The 23,388-nt window shown below is 41.3% G+C and overlaps 1 protein-coding gene across 1 annotated transcript in view; it reads right to left on the bottom strand.

Moving 5' to 3' along the window:
- The window catches only part of SIMC1 (SUMO interacting motifs containing 1), an 83,461-nt gene extending 60,668 nt beyond the window's left edge, over window positions 1-22,793 (bottom strand). Inside the window, exon 1 of the mRNA XM_018053713.1 lies at window positions 22,547-22,793. Within this exon, the coding sequence (XP_017909202.1) occupies window positions 22,547-22,675 (129 nt within the window). The 5' untranslated portion in view covers window positions 22,676-22,793. The remainder of the gene's footprint in view (window positions 1-22,546) is intronic.

Raw genomic sequence — 23,388 nt, 5'->3', positions numbered from 1 at the left:
TTCCTGGTTGTAGGTTTTTCCTTTTCATCACTTAAATATATCGTGCCATTCCATTCTGGCTTGTAGAGTTTCTGTTGAGAAATCAGCTGACAGCCTGATGGGAATTCTCTTATATATTCTTTGTCATTTTTCCCTTGTTGCTTTTAGTATTTTATCTTTGTCTTTAATTTTTGTCAGTTTGATTACTATTTATCTTGGTGTGTTCCTCCTTGGGTTCATCCTGCTTGGGACTCTCTGTGCTGCCTGGACTTGGCTGACTATTTCCTTTCCCATGTTAGGGACGTTTTCAGCTATTCTCTCTTTAAGTATTTCTTCTGGTCAATTCTCTCTCTCTCTTCTCCTTCTGGGACCCCTATAATGTGAATGTTGGTGTGTTTCATCTTGTCCCAGAGCTCTCCAAGGCTGTCTTCAGTTCTTTTCATTCCTTTTTCTTATTCTGTTCTGCAGCAGTGATTTCCATCATTCAGTCCTCCAGGTCATTTATACATTTTTCTGCCTCAGTTCTTCTGCTATTGATTCCTTCTAGTGTATTATTCATCTGTTTCTTTGCTCTTATAGGTCTTTTGTAAATATTTTTTGCATCTTCTCAATCTTTCCCTTCATTCTTTTTCCGAGATCCTGAATTCATCTTCACTAACATTATTCTGAATCCTTTTTCTGGAAGGTTGCCTATCTCCACTTCATTTAGTTGTTTTTCTGTGATTTTATCTAATCCCTTCATCTGTGACATAACTTTCTGCTTTTTCATTGTGATTACATTTCTGTAATATGGTTCTTGTTTTAGCTGCTGCGGGATTGTGCTTCTTTTTGCTTCTTCTGTCTGCCCTCTGATGAATGAAGCTAATAGGCTTGTGTACGCTTCCTGAACCTCCATCCATACTTCATCAGGCACTCTGTCTATCGGATCTAGTCTCTTAAATCTATTTCTCACTTCCACTGTATAATCATAAGTGATTTGATTTAGGTCATGCCTGAATGGTCTAGTGGTTTTCCCTACTTTCTTCAATTTCAGTCTGAATTTGGCAATAAGGAGTTCATGATCTGAGCCACAGTCAGCTCCCGGTCTTGTTTTTGCTGACTATATATAGTTTCTCCATCTTTGGCTGCAAAGAATATAATCAGTATGATTTCAGTGTTGACCATCTGGTTGATGTCCACGTGTAGAGTCTTCTCTTGTGTTTCTGGAACACAGTGTTTCCCATGACCAGTGCGTTCTCTTGGCAAAACTCTATTAGCCTTTGCCCTGCTTCATTCCGTACTCCAAGGCCAAATTTGCCTGTTACTCCAGGTGTTTCTTAACTTCCTACTTTTGCATTCCAGTCCCCTATAAAGAAAAGGACATCTTTTTTAGGTGTTAGTTCTAAAAGGTCTTGTGGGTCTTCATAGAACCTTCAACTTCAGCTTCTTCAGCATTACTCGTTGGGGCATAGGCTTGGATTACTGTGATACTGAATGGTTTGCCTTGGAAACGAACAGAGATCATTCTGTCATTTTTGAGATTGCATCCAAGTACTGCATTTCAAACTCTTCTGTTGACCGTGATGGCTACTCCATTTCTTCTAAGGGATTCCTGCCCACAGTAGCAGATATAATGGTCATCTGAGTTAAATTCACCCATTACAGTCCATTTTAGTTCACTGGTTCCTAGAATGTTGATGTTCACTCTTGCCATCTGTTTGACCACTTCCAATTTGCCTTGATTCATGGACCTGACATTGAAAAGAAGAGAAGTGAAAAGCAAAGGAGAAAAGGAAAGATATAAGCATCTGAATGCAGAGTTCTAAAGAATAGCAAGGAGAGATAAGAAAGCCTTCCTCAGCAATCAATGCAAAGAAATAGAGGAAAACAACAGAATGGGAAAGACTAGAGATCTCTTCAAGAAAATTAGAGATACCAAGGGAACATTTCATGCAAAGATGGGCTTGATAAAGGACAGAAATGGTATGGACCTAACAGAAGCAGAAGATATTAAGAAGAGGTGGCAAGAATACACAGTAGAACTGTACAAAAAAGAGCTTCATGACCAAGATAATCATGATGGTGTGATAACGCACCTACAGCCAGACATCCTGGAATGTGAAGTCAAGTGGGCCTTAGAAAGCATCACTATGAACAAAGCTAGAGGAGGTGATGGAATTCCAGTTGAGCTATTTCAAATCCTGAAAGATGATGCTGTGAAAGTGCTGCACTCAATATGCCAGCATATTTGGAAAACTCAGCAGTGGCCACAGGACTGGAAAAGGTCAGTTTTCATTCCTATACCAAAGAAAGACAATGCCAAAGAATGCTCAAAATACCGCACAATTGTACTCATCTCACATGCTAGTAAAGTAATGTTCGAAATTCTTCAAGCCAGGCTTCAGCAATACGTGAACCGTGAACTTCCAGGTGTTCAAGCTGGCTTTAGAAAAGGCAGAGGAACCAGACATCAAATTGCCAACATCCGCTGGATCATGGATAAAGCAAGAGAGTTCCAGAAAAACATCTATTGCTGCTTTATTGACTATGCCAAAGCCTTTGACTGTGTGGATCACAAGAAACTGTGGAAAATTCTGAAAGAGATGGGAATACCAGACCACCTAACCTGCCTCTTGAGAAACCTATATGCAGGTCAGGAAGCAACAGTTAGAACTGGACATGGAACAACAGACTGGTTCCAAATAGGAAAAGGAGTACGTCAAGGCTGGATATTGTCACCCTGCTTATTTAACTTCTATGCAGAGTACATCATGAGAAACACTGGACTGGAAGAAACACAAGCTGGAATCAAGATTGCCGGGAGAAATGTCAATAACCCCAGATATGCAGATGACATCACCCTTCTGGCAGAAAGTAAAGAGGAACTCAAAAGCCTCTTGATGAAAGTGAAAGAGGAGAGTGAAAAAGTTGGCTTAAAGCTCAATATTCAGAAAACTAAAATCATGGCAGCTGGTCCCATGACTTCATGGGTAAAAATGGGGAAACAGTGGAAACTGTGTCAGACGTTATTTTTTTGGGCTCCAAAATCACTGCAGATGGTGACTGCAGCCATGAAATTAAAAGATGTTTACTCCTGGAAGGAAAGTTATGACCAACCTAGACAGCATATTAAAAAGCAGAGACATTACTTTGCCAACAAAAGTCCATCTAGTCAAGGCTATGGTTTTTCCAGTGGTCATGCATGGATATGAGCGTTGGACTGTGAAGCAAGCTGATCACCGAAGAATTGATGCTTTTGAACTGTGGTGTTGGAGAAGACTTGAGAGTCCCTTGGACTGCACAGAGGTCCAACCAGTCCATCCTAAAGGAGATCTGTCCTGGGTGTTCATTGGAAGGACTGATGCTAAAGCTGAAACTCCAATACTTTGGACACCTCATGTGAAGAGTTGACTCGTTGGAAAATACCCTAATGCTGGGAGAGATTGGGGGCAGGAGGAGAAGGGGACGACAGAGGATGAGATGGCTGGATGGCATCACCAACTCAATGCACATGAGTTCGGGTGAACTCCAGGAGTTGGTGATAGACAGGGAGGCCTGGCGTGCTGCGATTCATGGGGTTGCAAAGAGTCAGACACGACTGAGTGACTGAACTGAACTGAAGCTTCCTAATGGGAGCAATAGGCAATGGGAAAAACTGCATCTTGCTCTGATGGGCAGGGTCTTGCTCAGTAAAGCTTTAATCCAATTATTTGCTGATGGGGTTGCACTCCATCCTTGGTAGTTGTTTGGCCTGAGGCAACCCTGCCCTGGGGTCTATGGGCTATGATAGGGTTTATGCTGAACTCCAAGAGGGTTTACACTAAGAGTGGCCTTTGTTGCCTGATGCTGCCAGTGTGCCTGTCCCTGTGGTGAGACCCTGCCAACCCATGCCTCCACAGGAGACCCTCCAACACTAGCAAGTAGTTTTGGTTCAGTAACCTAGTGGTCACTGCTCCTTTCCTTGGGACTTGGTGCACACAAAATGTTTGTACCCTCTAAGACTGGAGTTTCTGTTTCCCCAGTCCTGTGGAAGTCCTATAATCAAATACCATTGGCCTTGAAGGCCAGATTCCCTAGGGATTCCCAGTTCCTTTGTCATATTTGATTTTTATCATGATTGCACCCCCTCTGCTGTCTCGCTGTGGCTTGTCTTCGGATGTGGGGTATCTTGTTTTGGTGGGTCCCAGTGTTCTCTTGTCAATGATTGTTCAAAAGCTAGTTGCAATTTTGGTGTTCTCACAGGAGGACATGAGCGTACATCCTTCTACTCTGCTGTCTTGGACCAGAACCTATATGTGAGCTTCATGGTAACCACAAAGCAAAACTCTCTAACGTGTACATAAAAGATAATGTGAAAGGAATGTATGCATAACACTAAAGAAACTCATCGAATCACAAGGGAAGAGAGCAGAACAGAAGCAAACCAGGAAACGCCAGCAAACAACTAACAAAATGTCAGTAAGTGCATGTCTATCGGTAGTTACAACACCTATCGATAATTACTTTAAATATAAGCAGGCTAAATTCTCCAATCAAAAGACATAGAGTGGCTGGGTGGATTGAAAAAACAAACATATGCTGCCTGTTCGATTTAATTCAGATGTTAGGACACACTCTGACTAAAAGTGAAGGGAAAGTCGCTCAGTCGTGTCCGACTCTTTGAGACCCCATGGACTGTAGCCTACCAGGCTCCTCCCTCCATGGGATTTTCCAGGCAAGAGTACTGGAGTGGGTTGCCGTTTCCTTCTCCAGGGGATCTTCCTGACCCAGGGATTGAACCCGGGTCTCCCGCATTGCAGGCAGATGCTTTACCCACTGAGCCACCAGGGAAGCCTGACTAAAAGTGCAGGGATAGAAAAAGATGTTCCATGCAAATGGAAACCAAAAGAAAGACTGGGTAACTATACTTATATCAGACAAAATAAACATTAAAATAAAGACTGTAGTAAAAGACAAAGAGGGGCATTACATAATGATAAAGGGGTCAATCCAACCACAGGATATAACATTTGAAAATATTTATGTACTCAACATAGCACCTAAATATATAAAGCAAATATTAATAGATGTAATGGGAGAAACTGACAGTAATAAAAAATGTGATACACTTTAATACCCCATTTACATTAATGGACAGATCATTCAGACAGAAGATCAATAAGGAAACACTGGTCTTAAAAGACACACTAGGCCAGATTAATTTAATATATATAGAACACTCCAGCCAAAAGCAAGATATTATACATTCTTCTTATGTACACATGCAACACTCTCCAGGACAGATCCTATTTAACAAAAAAAAATCCCAATAAATTTAAGAAAAAGAGACGTTTAAAAAAAATGCGTTGAGACAAATGAAAAGGGAAAAACACAACTTATCAAATCTACAGGATGCAGCAAATGAGCTTTAAGAGGAAACTTGACAGTGATGCAGGCCCACTTCAAGAGACAAGGCAGATCTCAAATACGTCATTTACCTTTACAACCAAAGGACTAGAAAAAGAAGGGAAGCCTATAGTTAGCAAAGGAAGGATATAATGAAGATCAGAGTAGAAAGACACGAAAGAAAGACTAAAAAGACAACAGAAAAGATCAATGAAACTAAGGGCTGGTTCCTTGAAAAGATAAACAAAATGGACAGATCTTTAGCTAGACTCACCAGGAAAAAAAAAAAATAGGAAAGACTCAAATAAATACAATCAGAAATGAAAGAGAAGTTACAACTGATACCACAGAAATACACAGGCTCATAAAAAAATACTAAGAGCAATTATAGGTCAACAAATTGGACAACCTAGAAGAATTGTATAAATTCCTACAAACACAATCCTCCAAGACTGAATCATGAAAAAATAGAAAATCTGAATAGACAGATTACTAATAATAATGAGATTGAATCAGTAATCAAAAACTGCCCATCCCCCAATAAAAGTCCAGGACCATGTTTTCATTGGTGAATTCTACCAAATATTTAAATAAGATTTAGTACCTATCCTTCTCAAACTCTTCCAAAAAACTGAAGAGGAAGGAATGCTTCCAAACTCATTTTACAAGGCCATCATGGCCTTGATACCAACCAGACAAGAATATCAAAAGAGAAGTACAGGCCAATATCACTGATGTACATACATACAGAAATCTTCAACAAAATAATAACAAACCAAACCCAACAATTTATTCTAGGAATGCAAGGATGGTTCACCACCCACAAATCAAGTAACAAGATATACATGAACAAAATGAAGGATAAAAATCAAGATTATAGCAACAATTGCAGAAAAAGCATTTGACAAAATTCAACATTCATTTATGACAAAAACTCTCAACAAAGTGGGTAGAGATGGAAACACACCTCAACATATTAAAGGCTATATATGACAAACCCACTGTTAACATCATATTCAACGGTGAAAGCAGAAAGCTTTTCCTCTAAGATCAGGAATAAGACAAGGATGTCCACTCTCGTCACTTTTATTCAACATGGTATTGGAAGTCCTAGCCAGAGCAATAAGGCGAGATGCAGAAATAAATGGCATCCAAAATGGAAAGGAAGAAGTAAAATTTTCACTATTTGTAGACAATATATAAAATGCTAATAACCATATCAAAAAAACTCTAAGAACTAATAAATTCAGAGAAGTTGCAGAGTACAAACTAATACAAAAATCTGCTGTATTTCTACACAATAACAATGAACTGTTAAAAAAGAAGTTGAGAAAACAATCCCATGTACAACAGTATAAAAAAAAATAAAATACCCATGAGCAAATTTAACCAAGGAGGTGAAAGACCTGTATATCGAAAACTGTAAGACACTGATGAAAGAAACTGAAAACACAAATTAATGGAAAGATGTTTTGTACTCATGGTTTGGATGAATTAATATTGTTAAAATGTCCATATTAGCCAAAGCAATCTACAGATTCAATGTAATCCCCATCAAAATCCCAACGGCACATTTCACAGAAATAGAACAATCTTAAAATTTATATGGAACCACAAAAGACCCCAAATAGCCAAAACAGTCTTGAGGAAGACGAACAAAGCTGAAGACACTGCACTCATTGATTTCAAACTCAATATGATTTGGCATAAAAGCAGACATTGGAACAATTTTAAGAAAAATAGCCCAGAAACAAATCCCATGCATACATGTTCAATTAATTTATGACAAAGGAGGTTAAGATTATACAATGGACACTCTTTAATAAATGGTGCGAGGAAAACTGGAAAGCCACATGCCAAAGAATGAAACTAGACTACCATCTTATACCATACACAAAAATTAACTCAAGAGACTAGAGACTTGAATATAAGACTTGAAACCACTGAACTCCTAGAAGAAAATAGAGGCAGTAAGCTTGAGGACATTAGTTTTGGTGATTATTTTGTATCTGATTCCAAAAGCAAAGCCAACAAAAGCAAAAACAAACAAATGGGATTACATCAAACTAAAGCTTCTGTACAGCAAACAACACCATCAACAAAATGAAAAGACAACCCCCTAAGTGACAGAAAATCTTGGCAAATCGTGTATCTGATAAAAGATTAATATCCAAAATACATAAAGAACTCATACAACTCAATAACAAAAAGCCAAAAATGTGATTATGGAATGGACAGAGGACCTAAATAGACATTTATAGATGGCCAGCAGACACAAGAAAAGATGCTCAACATCACTAATCATCAGGGAAGTCAAAATCAAAACCACAATGAAATATCCCTTCATTCCAGTAACAGTGGCTCTTATTAAAAAGACAGGCGATAACAAGGGTTGGTAAGGATGTTGAGAAAAGGACACCCTTGTGCACTGTTAGTGTAATTAATGTTTAGCTCAGTGCTATGGAAAATAGTATAGAAGTTTCCCCTCAAATTAAAAATAGAACCAATATGTGATTCATCTAGCCATTCTACTTCTGGTTATTTATCTGAAGAAAATGAAAACATTAATTTGAAAAAATATATGCACCCCTACATTCATTGAAGCATTAGTTACAATAGCCAAGAAATGGAAACAACGTGTTTGCTGATAACTGAATAGTAGTCCATATATGTATCTATATGCACACACACGTTGGGCTTCCTTAGTGTCTCAGACTCTAAAGAATCTGTGCATGATGCAGGAGACCTGGGCTCAATCCCTGGGTTGGGGAGATCCCCTGGAGAAGGGAATGGCTACCCACTCTAGTACTCTCACTGGGAGAATTCCACGAACAGAGGAGGCTGGTGGGCTACAGTCCATGGGGTCACAAAGAGTTGGACATGACCGAGCAACACACACACACAACAGAATACTGCTCAGCCATAAAAAGTATGAAATATTGCCATTTGTGACAACATAGATAGAACTTGAGGGTATTATGCTAAGTAAAATAAGTCAGACAGAGAAAGACAAATACCATACGATTTTACTTACACGTTCAATCTAAAAACAAACAAACACAATATGAAATTCACAGGTACGAGGATTATAATGGTGGTTGCCAGGAGGGTTGGGAGGGTAAGCAAAGTCGGTTAAGGGGGTCAAGAGGTATAAACTTCCTATCAATAATGTTTTATAATATATTGATGTATGATCAATGATGTATAAAGACTTATTATGGATGTCATTTTGCAGTGTGTATAAATACTGAAGCATTATGATGTACACCTGAAACTAATATAATGGTATATGTCAATAAAAAAGTGAAGGATTTTTGGAAAGTGGGGCATGACACTAAAGTTCATTTATAATGTGTGAAACTTTGATTAAAACATAAAAACTTTATTAATTAAACTTCATTAGTTAAATCACCATGATATATACTTAAAATATCTTAGTTTCGTCAATCATAAATCAACAAAGCAAACATTTTAAATAAATAACAAAACAGGAGAAATGTGAGAAAACCTACAAAAAACTCTGGAAAATAATGAGCTGGGAACTAATACTACCCTAATTTTCATTGCATACCATTCTCTAGCATTTGAATTTTTTGGACTGGTACATTTTTTAGATGGATAAACTTTACTTTTTAGAGCAGTTTTTGGTTCATGGCAAAATTGAACAGAAAGTATGGAATGTTGCCATATAGTCCAACTCCCCATATATGTACAACTTCCCCACTATCAGCATCCAGCATCACAGTGGTGTATTAGTTACAAATGATAAACCTACACTGGCACATTATCAATACCCAAAGCCCATAGTTTATATTAGGATTTACCCTTGTACATTTTATGGGTTTGGACAAATATGTAACAACATGTATCTACCAATGTAGTATCATACAGAACAGTTTCACTGCCTGAAAATTCCTGTGCTCTGCTTATTCAGTACTTTCTCTCCACTAACCCCTGAAAACCAGTAATGTTTTCACTGTCCCCTTAGGTTTTACTTTTCCAGAATGTCATATTGTTGGAATCACACAGTATAGTCTTTTCAGACTGCATATTACTAAGTGAAAGAAGCCATTTAAATTTCCTCCAAGTATTTTCATGGCTTGATAGATCATTTCTTTTTAGTGCTGAATAATATTTCAGTGTCTGGAGGTAACAGTTTACTTATCCATTTACTTACTGGAGGACATCTTAGTGGCCTTCCAAGTTTGGGCAATTATGCATGAAGCTGATATACAAACATCTATATTCAGTCTTTTTGTGTGGATTTAAGTTTCAATTCATTTGGGCAAATACCAGGGAGCACAATTGTTGGTTTGTACTATAAGAATACATTCAGTTCAGTTCAGTACAGTTCAGTCGCTCAGTCGTGTCCAACTCTTTGCCACCCCATGAATCGCAGCATGCCAGGCCTCCCTGTCCATCACCAACTCCCGGAGTTCACTCAGACTCACATCCATCGAGTCAGTGATGCCATCCAGCCATCTCATCCTCTGTCATCCCCTTCTCCTCCTGCCCCCAATCCCTCCCAGCATCAGAGTCTTTTCCAATGAGTCAACTCTTCGCATGAGGTGTCCAAAGTACTGGAGTTTCAGCTTCAGCATCATTCCCTTCAAAGAAATCCCAGGGTTGATCTCCTTCAGAATGGACAGGCTGGATCTCCTTGCAGTCCAAGGGACTCTCAAGAGTCTTCTCCAACACCACAGTTCAAAAGCATCAATCCTTCAGCGCTCATCTTTCTTCACAGTCCAACGCTCACATCCATACATGACCACTAGAAAAACCATAGCCTTGACTAGATGGACTTTTGTTGGCAAAGTAATGTCTCTGCTTTTTAATATGCTATCTAGATTGGTCATAACTTTCCTTCCAAGGAGTAAATGTCTTTTAATTTCATGGCTGCAGTCACCATCTGCAGTGATTTTGGAGCCCCCCAAAATAATGTCAGTCACAGTTTCCACTGTTTCCCCATCTATTTCTCATGAAGTGATGGGACCAGATACCATGATCTTCGTTTTCTGAATGTTGAGCTTTAAGTCAACTTTTTCACTCTCCTCTTTCACTTTCATCAAGAGGCTTTTGAGTTCCTCTTCACTTTCTGCCATAAGGGTGGTGCCATCTGCATATCTGAGGTTATTGACATTTCTCCTGGCAATCTTGATTCCAGCTTGTGCTTCTTCCAGCCCAGCGTTTCTCATGATGTACTCGGCGTGTAAGTTAAATAAGCAGGGTGACAATATACAGCCTTGACGTACACCTTTTCCTATTTGGAACCAGTCTGTTGTTCCATGTCCAGTTCTAACTGTTGCTTCCTAGCCTGCATACAAGTTTCTCAAGAGGCAGGTTAGGTCGTCTGGTATCCCCATCTCTTTCAGAATTTTCCACAGTTTCTTGTGGTCCACACAGTCAAAGGCTTTGGCATAGTCAATAAAGCAGAAATAGATGTTTTTCTGGAACTCCCTTGCTTTTTCCATGATCCAGAGGATGTTGGCAATTTGATGTCTGGTTCCTCTGCCTTTTCTAAAACCAGCTTGAACATCTGAAGTTCATGGTTCACGTATTGCTGAAGCCTGGCTTGGAGAATTACTTTACTAGCGTGTGAGATGAGTGCAACTGTGCGGTAGTTTGAGCATTCTTTGGCATTGTCTTTCTTTAGGATTGGAATGAAAACTGACCTTTTCCAGTCCTGTGGCCACTGCTGAGTTTTCCAAATTTGCTGGCATATTGAGTGCAGCACTTTCACAGCATCATCTTTCAGGATTTGAAACAGCTCAACTGGAATTCCATCACCTCCACTAGCTTTGTTCGTAGTGATGCTTTCTAAGGCCCACTTGACTTCACATTCCAGGATGTCTGGCTCTAGGTGAGTGATCACACCATCGTGATTATCTTGGTCGTGAAGATCTTTCTTGTACAGTTCTACTGTGTATTCTTGCCACCTCTTCTTAATATCTAAAGGATTGGAATGGGTGAATTTAACTCAGATGACCATTATATCTACTACTGCAGACAGGAATCCCTTAGAAGAAATGGAGTAGCCATCATGGTCAACAAAAGAATCTGAAATGCAGTACTTGGATGCAGTCTCAAAAACAACAGAATGATCTCTGTTCGTTTCCAAGGCAAACCATTCAATATCATGGTAATCCAAGCCTATGCCCCAACCAGTAATGCTGAAGAAGCTGAAGTTGAAGGTTCTATGAAGACCCATAAGACCTTTAAGAACTAACACCCCAAAAAGATGTCCTTTTCATTATAGGGGACTGGAATGCAAAAGTAGGAAGTCAAGAAACACCTGGAGCAACAGGCAAATTTGGCCTTGGAATACGGAATGAAGCAGGGCAAAGATTAATAGAGTTTTGCCAAGAAAATGCACTGGTCATAGCAAACACCCTCTTCCAACAACACAAGCGAAGACTCTACACATGGACATCACCAGATGGTCAACACCGAAATCAGATTGATTATGTTCTTTGCAGCCAAAGATGGAGAAGCTCTATACAGTCAACAAAAACAAGACAAGGAGCTGACTGTGGCTCAGCTCATGAACTCCTTATTGCCAAATTCAGACTTAAGTCAAAGAAAGTAGGGAAAACCACTAGACCATTCAGGTATGACCTAAATCAAATCCCTTATGTTTATACAGTGGAAGTGAGAAATAGATTCAAGGGACTAGATCTGATAGATAGAATGCCTGATGAACTATGGACTGAGGTTCGTGACATTGTGCAGGAGACAGGGATCAAGACCATCCCCATGGAAAAGAAATGCAAAAAAGCAAAATGGCTGTCTGGGGAGGCCTTACAAATAGCTGTGAAAAGAAGAGATGCTAAAAGCCAAGGAGAAAAGGAAAGATACAAGCATCTGAATGCAGAGTTCCAAAGAACAGCAAGAGATAAGAAAGCCTTCCTCAGCGATCAATGCAAAGAAATAGAGGAAAACAACAGAATGGGAAAGACTAGAGATCTCTTCTAGAAAATTAGAGATACCAAGGGAACATTTCATGCAAAGAAGAATACATTAGTTTTATAAAAAACTGCCAAACTGTTTTCCAAATTTGCTGTACCATTTTGCTTTCCCACCAGTAATTAATGAGAATTCTACTATTCCACATCCTCACCAGCATTTGTTGTTGTGTTTTGGATTTTGTCTACTCTAAAATCCAAATGCAGTAATAGTTCACTGTTGTTTCAATTAGCAATTCCCTAATGGTGTATGGTGTTGAACATCTCTTCATATCTTTATTTGCCATCTGTATGCCTTCTTTATGATGTATCTGTTTATGTCTTTTGCCCATTTTTTAATCAGGTTGCTTGTTTCCTTACTGTCGATTTTAGGAGTTATGTGCATAGTTTCAGTAACAGTCCTTTATCAGTGTCTTTCATAAATATTTTCTTCCAGTCTGTAGCTTATCTTCTCATTCTATTGTCTTTCACAGAGAAGTTTTAGTAGTAGTGTTCAGTTAGCAATTATTTCTTCCATGGATTATGTTCTTAATGTTATATCTAAAACATCATCGCCAAATTCAAAGTGGTCTAGGTTTTCTCCCATCTTCTAGGAATTTCAGTTTTGCATCCTAGGTTCAGGTCTATGATCCACGTTTTGAGTTGATTTTTATGAAAGTTGTAAGGTCTGTGTCTAGATTCATTTCTTTGCCTGTGACTCTCCAGTTGCTCCAGCACCATTTGTTGAAAAAACTATCTCTGCTCCATTCTATCACTTTAGCTCCACTGTAAAAGATTAGTTGACTAGCGTAATTTGGGTCTATTTCTGGGCTTTCTATGGTGTTCCACTGATCTATTTGTCTATTCTTTTACCAATTCCATACTGTTTTGATTACTGTGGTTTGTAGTAAGCTTTGAAGTCAAAAGTGGCAGTCCTCTGACTTTGCTCTTCTCCAATATTCAGTTGGTTATTGCATCTTCTTAAAGAGAAAGGGAATACCAGACCACTTTACCTGTCTCCTGAGAAACCTGTCTGTGGATCAAGAAGCAACAGTTAGAACCAGACATGGAACAATGGCCTGGTTCAAAATTGGGAAAGGACCACATCAAGGCTGTATATCATCATGCTGCTTATTTAACTTTTATGAAGAGTACATCATGTGAAATGCTGTGCTGAATGAATCACAACTGGAATCAAGATTACTGGGAGACAATGTTCACTACAGCACTATTTACAATAGCTACAAAATGGAAGCAACCTAGATGTCTATCAAGAGATGAACGGGTAAAGAAATTGTGGTACATATACATAATGGTTATTACTTAGCCATAAAAAAGAACGCATTTTGAGTCCGGTCTAATGAAGTGGATAAACCTAGAGCCTATTATACAGAGTGAAATAAGTCAGGAAGAGAAAGATAAATACTGTATACTAAAGCATATTTATGGAATCTAGAAAGATAGTACCAATGAATTTATTTGCAAGGCAGCAATGGAGAAACAGACATAGAGAACCAACTTATGGACACAGGGAGAGGGGAGGAGAGGATTAGACGTATGGAGAGAGTAACATGGAAATTTACATTACCATATGTAAAATAGATAGCCAATGGGAATTTGCATTATGTCTCAGGGAACTCAAACAGGGGCTCTGTATCAACTTACAGGGGTGGGATGGGGAGGGAGATGGGAGGGAGTTTCAAGAGGGAAGGGATGTATGTATACCTATGGCTGATTCATGCTGATTGACAAAAAACAACAAAATTTCTGTAAAGTAATTATCTTTCAAGATAAATAAATAAAAAGATTACCTTTTAAACCTCAGATGTGCAGATGATACCACTCTAATGGCATAAAGTGAAGAAGAATTAAAGAGCCTCTTGATGAGGCTGAAAAGAACAGAGTGAAAAAGCTGGCTTTAAACTCAACATTCAAAAAACTAAGATTGTGGTATCTGGTCCCATCACTTCATGGCAAATAGAAGGAGAAAAAGTGGAAATAGTGGCAGATTTTATTTTCTTGGGCTCCAAAATCATGGTGGACTGTGACTGCAGCCATGAAATTAAGATGCTTGCTCCCTGGAAGGAAAGCTATGACAAACCTAGATAACATATTAAAAAACACAGGCATCACTTTGCTGACAAAGGTCCATATACTCAAAGCTATGGTTTTTCCAGTAGTCATGTATGGATGTGAAAGTTGGGCCATAAAGAAGGCTGAGTGCTGAAGGAACGCTTTCAAATTGTGGTGCTAGAGAAGACTTGAGAGTCGCTTGGACAGCAAGGAAATAAAATCAGTCAACCCTAAAGGAAATCAACCCTGAGTATTCACTGGAAGGACCGATGCTGAAAGCTGAAGCTCCAACACTTTGTCCATCTGATGCGAAGAGCCAACTCATTGGAAAAGACTCTGATGCTGGGAATGATTGAGGGCAGGAGGAGGGGGCAGCAGAGGGTGAGATGGTTGGTAGCATTACTGACTCAACGGACATGAGTTCAAGCATATTCAAGGAGATAATGAAGGACAGGGAAGCGAGGACCATGGAGTCTCAAGCAGTCAGACATGTAAGTGACTGAACAAGAACAAATTGCCTCTCCATATAAACGTTAATCAGTTTACTGATATCTACAAAATAACTTGCTAGAATTTTGATCAGGATTGCACTGAATCTATAGATAAGGTTCATAAGAACTGACATCTTAACAATATTGTTTTCCTTTCCATGAACATGCGATCAGTTCAGTTCAGTCACTTAGTCGTGTCTGATTCTTTGCAACCCCAAGGACTGCAGCACGCCAGGCTTTCTTGTCCATCACCAACTCCCAGAGCTTGCTCAAACTCACGTCCATCAGGTCGGTGATGCATCCATCCAACCATCTTATCCTCTGCTGTCTCCTTCTCCTCCTGCCTTCAATAAGAAGGCATCAGAGTCTTTTCCAGTCAGTTAGTTCTCATCAGGTGGCCAAAGTATTGGAGTTTCAGCTTCAGCATCAGTCCTTCCAATGAATATTCAGGACTGATTTCCTTTAGGATTGGCTGGTTTGATCTCCTTGCAGTCCAAGGGACTTTCAAGAGTCTTTTCCAGTACCACAGTTCAAAAGCACAATTCTTCTGCACTCAGCTTTCTTTATGATCCAACTCTCACATCCATATATGACTACTGGAAAAACCATAGCTTTGACAAAATAGATCTTTGTTGGCAAAGTAATGTCTCTGCTTTTTAATATGCTGTCTAGGTTGATCATAGCTTTTCTTCCAAGGAGCAAGCGTCTTTTAATTTCTTGGCTTCAGTCACCATCTGCAGTGATTTTGGAGCCCAAGAAAATAAAGTCTGACACTGTTTCCATTGTTTCCCCATCTATCTGCTATGAAGTGATGGGACTGGATGCAATGATCTTAGTTTTTTGAATGCTGAGTTTTAAGCATCACTCTCCTCTTTCACTTTCATCAAGAGGTTCTTCAGTTCCTCTTCACTTTCTGCCATAAGGGTGGTGTCATCTGCATATCTGAGGTTATTGATATTTCTCCCAGCAATCTTGATTCCAGCTTGTGCTTCATCCAGCCTGGCATTTCACATGATGTACTCTGCATATAAGTTAAATAAGCAGGATGACAATATACAGCCTTGACAGACTCCTTTCCCAGTCTGGAATCAGTCTGTTGTTCCACGTCCAGTTCTAACTGTTGCTTCTTGACCTGCATACAGATTTCTCAGGAGGCAGCTCAGGTGGTCTGGTATTCCTATCTCTTTCAGAATTTTCCACAGTTTGTTGTGATCCAGCCAAAGGCTTTGGTGTAGTCGATAAAGCAGATGTTTTTCTAGAACATGGAATATATCTCCATTTATTTCTTCTTTGATATATTTTATTAGTTTTACAGTTCTCCTCATATAGATCTCTCTCGTAGATGTTTTATGAGATTTGTATTTAATTTTTACAGTTTTGATGTAAATGGTAGTTATGTTTTTAATTTCAAATTCCCCTTGTTCACTGCTGGTATACAGGAAAGTGGTGACTTTCGTAAAGTGACCTTGCATCCTGTGATGACTTTTGTAAAGTGACCTTGCATCCTACAATGTTGCTATTATTACTTATTAGTATTTTTTTTTTTTTTGGTTGCTAATTCTTTTGGATTTTTTCTACATAGGCAATAATGACATCTTTGAGTAAAAATTTTATTTCTTCTTTCCTAATCTGTATACTTTTTCTTGCCTAATAACATCAGCTAGGACTTCTAGTACAATGCTGAAAAGCACTGGTGAGAGAGGATGTCCTTGACTTGTTCCTGGTCTTTTTGTTGTTTTTCACAGTTCTGGAGGCTCAGAAGTTCAAAATTAAGGTGTCTGCAGGACCACGCTCTCTTAAATGCTGTCGGGAAAAACTGTTCTGTGCCCTTCTCTTACCTTCTGGTGTTCACTGATTTGCAGTTGCATAACTCCCATAGTCTCACAGTGTTCTTCCTCTGTCTTCACATCTTATAAAGATATTACTTATATCAGACTAAGGGCCCACCCTACTTTCTATGATCTCATCTTCACTGATTACATCTGCAATGACTTGATTTTCAAATAAAGTCACATTCTGTAGTGGCACTGGGAGCTTCAACACATCTTTTTGGAGGACCCAATCCAACCTATTAAAAGTCTTTACTATGTAAGTAAAACTATGCTAAGTTGCTTCAGTTATGTCTGACTCTACTGATTGCAGCCTGCCAGGCTCCTCTGTCCATGGGAGTCTCCAGACAAGAATATGGCAGTGGGTTGCCATTTCCTTCTCAGAGATCTTCCCAACTGAGGGATTGAACCCACATCTCTTTTGTCTCTTTACTACTAGCAACACCTGAGAAGTCCAAGTAAAACTGACAAATTAGTAAAACAAAAACAAAAAAATCCACAAAAAATCCACCAGGACAAAAACAGGCAATTAACTCTCATAAACTATATATACACACACTCACACAGATATAGCACACTACATTTAAGAATTCATGAATCTTTCTTCTAACCCTGTTCCTCCACAAGACATCCTCATGTCAGTGACTGACACCAACCTGCATCCAGTTGTTAGGGACAAACCAAGGCATCATTCAGGAATCCCCCCTTCCCCTCATTAACCACAACCAAGGATCAGGACTGTAACCAAAAGTAGGGTCTGGCTGCTTGTCATTCAAAAAGTCAATAAAGAGGCAAGGTTGTTGGAAAGGAAAGTTTGCTTTACTTTGGATGCCAGCAGCTAGGGTATGGGGGGTGTAGAGGATGGACACCTCTCTAAAGGCCAACTCCGTCCCCTGAAAATCAGTGGACAAGAGCTTTTATAGGCTGAGGGAAGGGGCTACATGTAGAAACTGTACAGTCAGCTCTGACAATCACCTTGAAATTGGTCATCAGTGGTCTGATCAGTGTCACCTTGGTTGTTTTAAGTACAGTTAGTCTTCAGTTTCAGGGTTGGTTTGTTCTCACTTCTTTGAAGCCAATTCTTGGAATTGTGGCAGCTTATGTCATGGTTTCCCTGGTGGCTCAGAGGTTAAAGCCTCTGCCTGCAATGTGGGAGATCTGGGTTCGATCCCTGGGTCAGGAAGATCCCCTGGAGAAGGAAATGGCAACCCACTCCAGTATTCTTGCCTGGAGAATCCCATGGACAGAGAAGCCTGGTGGGCTACAGTCCATGGAGTCACAAAGAGTTGGACACAACTGAGCGACTTCACTTCACTTCATGTCATGGTTACAGTCTGGTCATTATGTGGTTAACTTCTACCTGGTTGGGGTTTCAGTAACCATAAGACAGCTCACAGGATTTGGCTCAGAATGTTATCTATAGTGCTTGAGAAGGAAGGAAAGGTCCTTGACTTTGTTTACGGACTAAATTATTATTACTTGGTCTTCTTGACTGCTTTCCTTTGTTTCTGCATGTTCTTACTTTTCTGATTAAACTTACTATGTAGCTAAATTTTTTCCATGGACAAAAGGCAGAGGACGTACAAGGCAATGACCTCAGGGTCCTGCTGTTTTATGACCAGTTGATTTTTCTTCATTGGTACCTTCCACATCCCTCCAGTTATCCAGTCGTACCACCTACAAAGCTACGATGATCTCTGGTCTGGACTACTACTGCAACCTCCAAGACAAATCTCTTTGCTTCCACTTTTGTTCCCTTACAGTAAAGTGAAACAGGTTTGTATGGGACAGTTTCAGTTTTTACTTGTTGTTTGACACCCTGTCCAGTTAGCAACCTCTTTCATTTGCAAAAGGATCCCCATCTGGATGATAAATTATATGGTCACCCTACCTTACAGTCTTTCCTTCTCACAGTAGCTAAAGTCACTTTTTAAAATATAAATTAGATCATGTTATTCCCCTGCTTAAGACCCTTCAAAGATTTCTTATTACATAAGAATAAAATCCAAATTCCTTATCGTGGTCTACAGGCCTTATACAGTCTAGTCCACCTACTTCTCATTGCTTTCCAACTCGTCCGTCACTTACATTCTAGCCCCACTGGCCTTTTGATTCCTCCAGTTAGTCATGCGCCTTCTTATTTCCAATCTTTGCTTTTGCTACACCCTTTGCTGTTACTTTATTCCCCAAGATCTTCTCCTAACGAATCTGTCATTTTGTTCTCAGATCAAATATTAACTCTTCAGAGAGGTCTTCTTTGAAGACACAATCTAACGTTCCCAAACCCACCCCAGTTGTTCTCTATTATACTGTTCACTTATTTCTTAGTTTATTGCTATTTCCCCAGAACATAGGTACACTTTCACCTTGTTCATCTTTGGTACCCAGGGATGGAGCATGTGCTCAACAAGTATTTAATGAGAGAATGAATCACTACCTACAACCAGAAATAAAAATTAAAACCATGACAACTCAGAGAATCTAGCTATCAAACCAGCAAATACTGAAAAACCAAAAATGTCTTACTTTTCTTTCTAACACTCTGTGTATCATCTGATAGGACACCTATGTGACTGTTTACTCTTTGTCTCCCTCTGACTAAAATGAAATCTCCACAAAAACAGGGCCTTGGTTTTGTATTTTTAGCTGCATTCTTAGCAACTGTATGCCAACAAGAGTATCTGGCATATAGTAAGTGTTCCATAATTATTTACATATTTGGTAAATTGACAGTATCTAGGGGTAAGTAAGTAGTAGAGAAAGGGGTACCGTGAAAATATAATTGGTGTACAATTTCTGTAGGAAATTTGACAATACATATCAAAAGTCCTGGAAGAGGGCATACCTTTAGACTTAGCAATCTCACTTCTAAGAGGAACTTATCCTAAACAAACAAATGAACAAAGGCACAAAGATTATTTATGAGGAAATTTCTGACTTGTTTTATAATAGAGAAAATTTAGAAATGGCAACATAATACCCATTTATAGGAAAAGGTACATGTAATTATAAATCTGTATAATGAAATACATTGTAAATATTGGTGAAAATGTATATTTGTTGATGTAGAAAAGTGTATTAAGACAAAAAGGCAAACCAAAGAAAGAAGTATAGCAAGATTTCATTTTTGCAAAAACACAGTGGGAGACACATTTGTGTATGAGCGTACACTGGCACCCACAAAGAAAAGTTTAGGCGGGCATACTTCAAAGTGTCAGCATTGGTTATCTTTGTATGGCGAGGTTGATGGCAATTAGAATTTTCTTTTGTATACATTTCTCAATCTTTGTAATTAGGCGAACCAAAATTAGCTGAACATGTTCTGCTTTTATAAGTGTGTGTGTAGGGGGAAGAGGGGGAAGCAATAAATATAAAAAACACACAGACACATTTCATCAACTTACTGAAGTCTAAAGCCCAGGTTAAGACCAGAAGTTCAGAAACATCAACTTCAGCATAGGAGGTGGCTTTCTGATTTCCTGAATTCAAGCAAGTTGTTTCCCCTCAGTCAATATTTGCAAAAAAGAAAAAAAAAAAAATCACAAAACTTGTTTCTTTTATTTCATTGCTTGCCAAGCTTGAGAAAACAGCATAAAGTGTAGCAAAAGCTATCATTTATGTTGGGCACTATCCTTGCATTGTTTCATTAAAAACCTTCTAATGGTCCTGCCAGGTAGGTATTAATGTTCTCAAATGCAGACACTGAAAGAGACAACAGAACTTGCCAAAGCTCCCAGAGCTGTTGGGCGGATTGGGAAGTAGAGTTGAGGGAGTTCTTGATTTAAACAGAGGTTTCTCTGACCTCAGGGCCTTAAGGAAAACCTGGACAAAGGTGCCTGAGAGTCTCTTAATGACTCTGATACTTTCTGTGGTTATCCTACCACCCTTATAACTTGCAAGAAGGATAAAAGGAGAACCAGCCAGGAGTTCTGAGAAAGCTGGAGTAAATATCTGGAGAAGCGAGATTTACATTGGGTGCTACTCTGGAACATACCTTTCACTTCTCTTCAGTTCTAAACGGCTCCCACTCAAAATGCTTGATTGAGTGGTCACAGAGGAGGAGGGGAAGTTTGTGAGCACCCCTATGTGTGTGCAAGGAGGGTTATAGCACATATCACAGACTTGGCTAAGGATGACATCTGTACACTTGAAGGAGGAAGCTGGCTCAGGATGACGGGAGGTGGACACCACTTGGGTGGAAAAAGCAAAGTTGGTAGGAAGTACAAAGTTAAAGGGGGACTGAGAGAAGGAGGAGGAGGGAAGAGGAAAAACTAGGAGAGGCAGTTGAGGGTTATTCTGCAGTACTTTTTTCTTCCACCTTTTTTCTTTCTACATTCTTTCCCTTGATTATCTCAATCATAATTAGACCTTCAGTGCTTCTTTCTATTTAGATAATTACCAAATCTTTCCAATCCTGACTGTTCTCCAGAGTTCAAGTCCTCTGAGGCCCAAACTGAATGCAGCTTTTCTGCCACCTTAAGCCTGCTTCTGTTATATTCACTGTCACCATCAAACGACCGTCTGAACTGCTCTCTCCCCCATTCCGTCAACCTTCTTTCATCCAACAAATATATCTAGTATGTCCCCCACACTGTACTAGGGACATCCAGTCACTTTTACCTTGAAAATCTCGTCTGTCCATCTCTTCCAAATTATTTACTGAAAGTTATAGAGAATTCCTCTTGCTTGAACCATGGCAACACAGCGGTATAGGTTAATTGGTTTTGCATGCCATTCATTCTTATAGTGACCTCCTAGATTTAACACTATACCTGAGACACAGAAGTGGCTCACAGGGGAGGCTTAGGGACTCAAGACGCTGGGAAGGGGATTGGAGGGGCAGAAGCTGGACTTGCCTTGATTAAGTATTTACACAGGAAGAAAGGGGTTTACAAATAACATCAGCTTGACAATTCTGTTATTTCAGGGGTGTGGCTTTAAGAGGCTAGGAAGATTGTTGGAAGTCTGATGTTGAGAGCCTCCTGATACCGAAAAAGCCCCGCCCACCTCCCATCCTTTGAGTATTCTATAGCTACTTGTTGATTCTATCACCTTCTATGACAGAAGCCAGGAGTGTTGTGTTCATCGTATCCCCAGCTCTTAGTACACCTGGCCCATAGTAGGGGCTCAATAAATATCTGTGGAGGATTCTAGAAAGGCAGGGCCCATAAATGTTTTATTCACCACTTTAGGCAGAAGGACAAAGACTAATGAGCCCGAGGGGTAAAGAAATCGTGGATGTTTCCCTCCCTATTCCTTTAGACCTTGGTAAATGTTTGCGAAGCGCCATAAACCGCCCTCCCGCACAGCTCCAAAATCCGGCCCCTCGCTCGACTGCCAGGCCCTGGAGCTTGGCCACCGTCGGGCCCAGGCCCCAGCTTCCCTCCCTCCCCGCCCGGGCTCCTGTTATCTCCCTGCACACATCTGTACACACCACAGGCTAAACAATTACGCGCTCCCGCACGCCCGCCTCGAGGTCCGGGTCTCCCCAGGGGACCCCGTGTGTCCCCGGCCCCCGCCCAAGGCTCGGGGCAGCCCGCGGCCTGGCCTGAGGACCGCCGCCGGCTGTGGGCTCCAGCGGCCCCCGCACCTGGCGCGCCAGGACCTCGTCCATGTGCCCGGCGGCCACTCTCCAGCCTCAGCCGCTCTCGGGCTTGAGCGCGGAGCCCGGGAGGCCCAGCGTCTCGACCCGGGGCCCGGCGCGCTCCTCGGGGCGAGTAACACCGGGAAGGCGGGAAGCGGCTGCAGCTGTGAGGCGCCCGGGGGCGGGCGGCGGAGCCGCGGAAAGCAGCGGGTGGGTCGAGGGCTGTGCGAGCGGCGGGGGCTCCGGCCGCAGCGGGGCTCGGCGAGCGGCGGCTCGCTCACTCACCACAGTCCGGCGGGGCAGCGCGCCGGGGGTCCGGGACAGGGCCCGGCGGAGCCTCCGCGCCCGGCCCGAGCGGGTCCCCCCGGAGCTCTCGGAGCCGCTGTCGTCCGAGATCACAATGAAGTCCTCCATGGCTGCGGGACCGGCCGAGACAGCGCGCGGGCGACCAGCGACCCTGGCGGCAGCGACTTCGGTTCCTGCTGCTGAGGTGGGGGCCGACGACAGCCAGAGCCAGCCCGCCGGCCCCGCCCCTTCCCACCCCGCCGGCCCCGCCCCCTGCCCTCCGGGGGCCCGCCCCCTGGCGGCGGGCGGCGAGCGGCCGACTCAGGGCCGCCGTCACGGTACTTGGAAGTGGCGCTGGTCTTCCCTTCCGGGGGAGGAAACAGAGAAGGGGGAAAGATCAAGTCGCAGCCGGCTTGGGCTGGTGTTGGGGCCGGTCGTGCGGGACGCTGAGGCTGTGAGGGCTTTCCCCGCTGCTTCCAACTGACTCCAGTGTGAAGTGAGGTGTGAATAGGCTTTTCTAACCACTATTAAGGGCTTCAACGGACTCACCCGGAGAAGCCCTTTGAGTATGGGACCCAGGCTTGGACTGGCAGAGTGCGGTTAGGTGGGGGGGATTGACTGAAGGTGGGTGAGCTGGCCTTTGGTTGAGTAGGGGGAGAAAGGCCCCCTTCTTTGTGCACACATGCAGGCCCCTCTATAGGATCACTTCCCTGTTGCTGTTGTTTTGATAAGTGAGGCAGAATAACTAAGTTGTACCAATTTGCGGGTTTCACCAACAATCTATGTCACTCAGGAATTTAAACTGACATTTAGAGATTTGTTCAGTTGATAGCAGGATCAGA

The sequence above is a fragment of the Capra hircus genome, chromosome 10 (genome assembly GCF_001704415.2).
Source record: "Capra hircus breed San Clemente chromosome 10, ASM170441v1, whole genome shotgun sequence".
Classification (NCBI taxonomy): domain Eukaryota; kingdom Metazoa; phylum Chordata; class Mammalia; order Artiodactyla; family Bovidae; genus Capra; species Capra hircus.
The sequence above is the reverse complement of the archived record's forward strand: the minus strand, read 5'-3'. Positions and strand labels throughout refer to the sequence as shown.